At 45.4% G+C, this 5,251-nt stretch overlaps 1 protein-coding gene across 1 annotated transcript in view; it reads right to left on the bottom strand.

The window, feature by feature from the left end:
- SNUPN (snurportin 1) overlaps window positions 1–5,251 on the bottom strand; it is a 38,467-nt gene that overhangs the window by 22,089 nt on the left and 11,127 nt on the right. The window contains exons 3-4 of the mRNA XM_015571030.1: window positions 670–774; window positions 342–438 (exon numbers count right to left, since the gene is read on the bottom strand). Of these exons, the coding sequence (XP_015426516.1) occupies window positions 342–438; window positions 670–774 (202 nt within the window). The remainder of the gene's footprint in view (window positions 1–341; window positions 439–669; window positions 775–5,251) is intronic.

Consider the following 5,251-nt stretch of genomic DNA (forward strand, 5'->3'; position numbering starts at 1 on the left):
GCTTTTCCCTCCCCCCCGATTGAAAAAGCCAACCGTGTCCTCAGTAGCCAGCCATTTCCACGTGTGCCTCCATACCTCTGCACTTTACTTCTGCACCTCCTCTGAGTCTCAGTGTGCTTTTCTCCTTCCTTCTAGTTGTAGAATTTCCACTCAGCCGGCCTTCCTGTGGTTCTGGATGATGTCTGTTTTGTCTTTTAGTTGTATTTTTGAAGTGGTTGTGCGAGGCAGCAATTTCGGGTGTTTACCTATGCCACCATCTTGGTTTCCCTTACACTTTCTTTTACTGATTAAAAAACTTTGTAATTATAAACTTAAAAAAACAGACAATTTCATGTAGGTACCTTTTGCAGTTGTTGAGTTTCGCTTGTTGCCTCCTGGCAGAAGTGAAGAAAACTTGTTGACACAGTAACCACTCTTGGTGTAGGCACTGGTAGAACCCTATTTGGTAAGAAAGGTACCATTAGACATCAGTTCTCATCACACTCTTGCTCCCACACTCTGCAGAAGTGTCATCAGCCTAAAGATGGCTTTCAAAAAATCTTCCTAGAGGCAAGTATTTCAATCCCCATGCCAGGCACAGCTGCTGTGGTGGACAAGGAACATGAAGTACAAAGAATCCCTCTTACTACAGACAAGGCAATGGTGATGTAAGAGGAGGCAGCTACTCACCCTGGAGGCCACGATAAGCGCTCGTTTTCCAACAGGGCACACAACCACAATCCATTCCTGCCCCAAATCCGAAGGGACGTCAATTAACCATTCAGAAAGCATCAACTGGGAACACAAAATATGGTGTTAAAAATCAGCAGGGGTGTGCTGCTCCACTATTTACAATGACAAGGAATCTATGTACTATCTATATATATAAAGCTAATATGCTAAATGTCCCTCTGCCCATCCAACTGGTCGCTATGCGCAGAGCTGCCGAGCTGCAGTGAATTGGCAGCGGCACTTCTCGGGTGACATACCCCGAAACTAGAGTGGAGGGAGCCCAATTCCTTGCAGGGCTGCACGATTCCACCTTCAGCCGTGGGTTATGTTGTTGCTGGGGCACTGTCGGCCCTGAATCTAGTTTACTGGAATCTGGTTTACTGCACACTTGCTACGACAGCAACTTTGCAGAGTGCCCTCTCGCACTCGGGAACCCCTCGGGGGATGTGGGAGAGCCGATTTCGGCCCAATCCCCGTAGGCCAGGTAGAGGGACCTCACCTGCCAGAGGAACCCCACTCACTCCACAGACACCTTTTGAGCCATGGAGCCACACCAGGTGCAGCTGGCCAGCCAGGGAGGGGCTGCAGGAGGTTGGCTCCAGGGCATGTCCGGCCCGTCTCGCCCAATCCTGCCCTGCCCTGCCGGTCACCTTCGAATTAATTTCCTTTCAAGGTGCATGAATCTGTGCACCGGGTCACTAGTATTACAAATCTATAATGAAAATACAAGTTAAAGAATGATGGCAGAAAAGACAGCAGGAGCCTCCACTCTACTTGTTATTAGCAGTCCACTAGTCTCCTGCTCAACTGATGGGATGGAGGCTACTCACTGTGAACTTCAACTTCTCTCCTCACCTTCATTACCTGCATTTATACCCATTCTTACTACCTTGCCTTCTAGACCCAGGTGATGGGACCCTCTTCCTTTCCTTACTTTGTCCACCAACCTACCATTACCATAATTACTATGTTCCAGGGGCTATACCTTAATGATAAGGTCCCTGACATTGACATGCTCTTAAACTAGATCATTCTTTCCCAAACTTGTGATACAAACACTATACTAAAGAATATTAGGGCCCTAGCAGGTTTGGCTCAGTGGATAGAGCGTCAGCCTGTGGACTGAACGATCCCAGGGTTGATTCCAATCAAGGGCACATGCCCAGGTTGTGGGCTTGATCCCCAGTAGGGGGCATGCAGGAGACAGCTGATCAATGATTCTCATCATTGATGTTTCTATCTCTCTCTCCCTTCCTTTCTGAAACCAGTAAAAAAATAAAAATTGCCCTACCCGGTTTGGTTCAGTGGATAGAGCGTCAGCCCTTGGACTCAAGGATCCCAGGTTCAATTCCAAGAAGGGCATGGAGTGTGCAGGAGGCAGCTGAATGATGTTTCTCTCTCATCGATGTTTCTAACTATCTCTCTCTCCTAAAAATATATTTCAAAGAAAATATATATATATATACTTAAAAAAGAAAAAAAAAGAAATGGGGGAGGCTGTTGGTGAAATTAAGTTGAAAAGGTTAATTCTTCAACTCATCACTCATAGTCCATCCCATCTATAAAACTTAGGCCTATCAATTAGTCCCTCCCATTGAATCTTTTCTCTCTCCTTCCCCTTAGCCCACAAAATACTTAACCCCTAATCTTCAAAAGCAAAATGAAAACCTTATATCACTCTGCGTTTCTGTTAAGCTATCTTTCTCCTTTTTTTCAAATTAGTGCAATCGTTGCTGTCTTCCCAGCTACTGACACCCTCAGTCCAAATTTGCTACCCCTCAGCCCTGCTAAAGACCATCAGTGACTTCTTTGCTACCAAGCGTCTCTTCCCTATTCTCCTTATGCTCCTGCTTCCACTTCTTGTGTGATAATGCCAGTCACATCCTTCTCCTTGCTATATGTTACCTTGTCCCTATGACAGTGATACTGTTTTTTCCTCCAAATATTCCTCCACACACTCCCCAAAACAGGTAAATAATCGTCATGAGGCTGTTTGTTTATGCCCCCCTTTTCTCTTAGATGCTGCCCCCTTCGGGGTAGATCTCATCTATTTCTGTAGCTTCACTTATCATTCTAAGAGGATGCCTCACAATTGCCTTCTTTTTCTAGTCCAGATTTCCTTCCTTTCCTCCAGACATATATTTCAAGCTGGCCATTTAATATTTCTTTTTTCCTTTGTCTTCTCTGTACCTTAAACTCAGTACAGTATATAAAAGATGGAATTTACTGCCTTCCGTTGCCCAAGTACTTCCCAACCCTAAAACACAAACCCCTCCCCTTCTGCATTCTATAGCCCTGCTAACTGCATCACCACTATCTCTGCTACTAAATCTTAAACCCAAGGCATAATCAACACACCCTTAAAGAAGAGTAGTAATATAACACTAAAAGAACAAGCAACAAAACAAAAAAGAGCCCTAACTGGTTTGGCTCAGTGGACAGAGTGTCAGCCTGTGGACTCAAGGGTCCCAGGTTCGATTCTGGTCAAGGGCATGTACCTTGGTTGGGGCACATCCCCAGTAGCGGGTGTGTAGGAGGCAGCTGATCGATGTTTCTCTCTCATCGATGTTTCAAACTCTATCCCTCTCCCTTCCTCTCTGTAAAAAAATCAGTAAAATATATTTTTTAAAAAAACAACAACAACAAAAAAAATAGATAAATTAGCCTGGTGGTGTGGCTCAGTGGTTGAACATCAAACTATGAACCAGGAAGTCACAGTTCGATTCTTAGTCAGGGCACATGTTTCTATCTCTCTCTTCCTCTCTAAAAAAAAATAAAAATATACTTAAAAAAAAAAAGATAAATTAGACTACACAAAATTTAAAACTCCTGTGCTGCCTCAATGTTACTATCAAGAAAGTGAAAAGAACCTAGTGGTATGACACCAATTCAGTGTCCCCTATGCAGGGAGAAGTTCCCTCCCCAGAAGCCGTTTACCTGCCACACTCCCAATGACCAAAAGATGGAGGAACCCAGGAGTTGCCTAACATCAGGAGAAAACTTAACTTAAAAAAAAATCTATACTAATAAAAGGGTAATATGCTAATTAGACCAGGAGACCTTCAGGACAAAGTCATGGTGGTGGGGCAGAGGCAGAGACGGCTAGGGGCGATCAGGTTAGGAGGGGAGGGCAGTTGGCCAGGGCGCTTTCTCCTTCTTTTAAGCAGTCGACTATGGAGTGACCTTGTAAAATACAATAATACTATTTTTTAAAAGGATCCCATGGTTGGATGTCACAGCATGTGAAATTAACATCAGTATTTCTAAGTTTAACATAAATGTTTCCTCTCAATTTTTGTGTTTCTTATTGCAGCCTGATAATAGCTGGCAGATCACACTCTGAGGAGCACTGGTACACCCTCGTGCTCCTGAAAATTTCCTGTGGGTCTGAACCACCCAGAGGCCGTGCAAACTCAGATGGCTGGTCCCCACCTGAAGAGACTTGATTCAGCAGGTCGGGGCCTGGGCCAAGAAGAGAAGTTGTACCTCCAGCAAGCTCCGGGGCACAGTGATGCTGCCAGCCTGCAGACCAGACTTTGGGCAGCATTGGCTTAGATTACACAGGAGAGGAATCTTAGACTGCACATGGGTGCTGAAAGAGCTGGGAGGGAATTCACCAAAACGCTCATGGAAGTTAGTGCTGCCTCAAGTACTTTACTTTCTTCTTTGGGGTTTTCTATAGTCCCAGATTTTTTAGTGTGTATTCTTTTTTACTTATTTCAGAGAGGAAGGGAGAGATAGACAGATAGAAACATCAATGTTGAGAGGGAATCATTGACTGGCTGCCTCTTGCACGCCACCTACTGGGGATTGAGCCTGCAACCCGAGCATGTGCCCTTGACCACAGGCTGACACTCTATCACTGAGCCAGACCAGCTAGGGCCTTAACTTCTTCTTAATATTAAATTTACTTGTGAGAGAACATTGGCAACATAGGTAAACACCGGAAATTGCTGCCTCGCACAACAAATTCAAAAATACAACTAAAAGACAAAACGGACATCATCCAGGACCATAGGAAGGCTGGCTGAGTGGAAATTCTACAACTAGAAGGAAAGAGAAAAGCACACTGAGACTCAGAGGGGGCGTGGAAGTGCAGAGGTATGGAGGCGCATGAGGAAAGGGCTGCCAACTGAGGACGTGGCTGTATTTCTGAATCGGGAGGGAGTCACAAGCCCCCGACTGCTCTGAACTTCAGTTCTGAGTGAGTCTCTGGGGACCTAGACTCATACGGGGACAAACTGGACTGTTTGGCATCGGGCAGAACTCAGAACTCGAGGGCGGTCTTCTCTCAGAGGTGCTTGCAGCGATTACTGGGACACTGAGATGCGGGGCCTCTTAGGAAAAAGGGCCAACTAGAAATTAAGCATACACTGACTGAAATAAAGGATATTATACAGAGTTCCAACAGCAGACTCTTAGGGCAGGGCTGAGGATCAGCCACAGCTGCTTGCTCCACACTGTTGATCCCGAGACCCCGCCCCACCCAAGCAGAGGCTTTTCCATATGAAAGGCCTGGCCCTTTGCAATCTGAAAATTA

Source organism: Myotis davidii, unplaced genomic scaffold (genome assembly GCF_000327345.1).
Source record: "Myotis davidii unplaced genomic scaffold, ASM32734v1 scaffold687, whole genome shotgun sequence".
NCBI classification, from domain to species: domain Eukaryota; kingdom Metazoa; phylum Chordata; class Mammalia; order Chiroptera; family Vespertilionidae; genus Myotis; species Myotis davidii.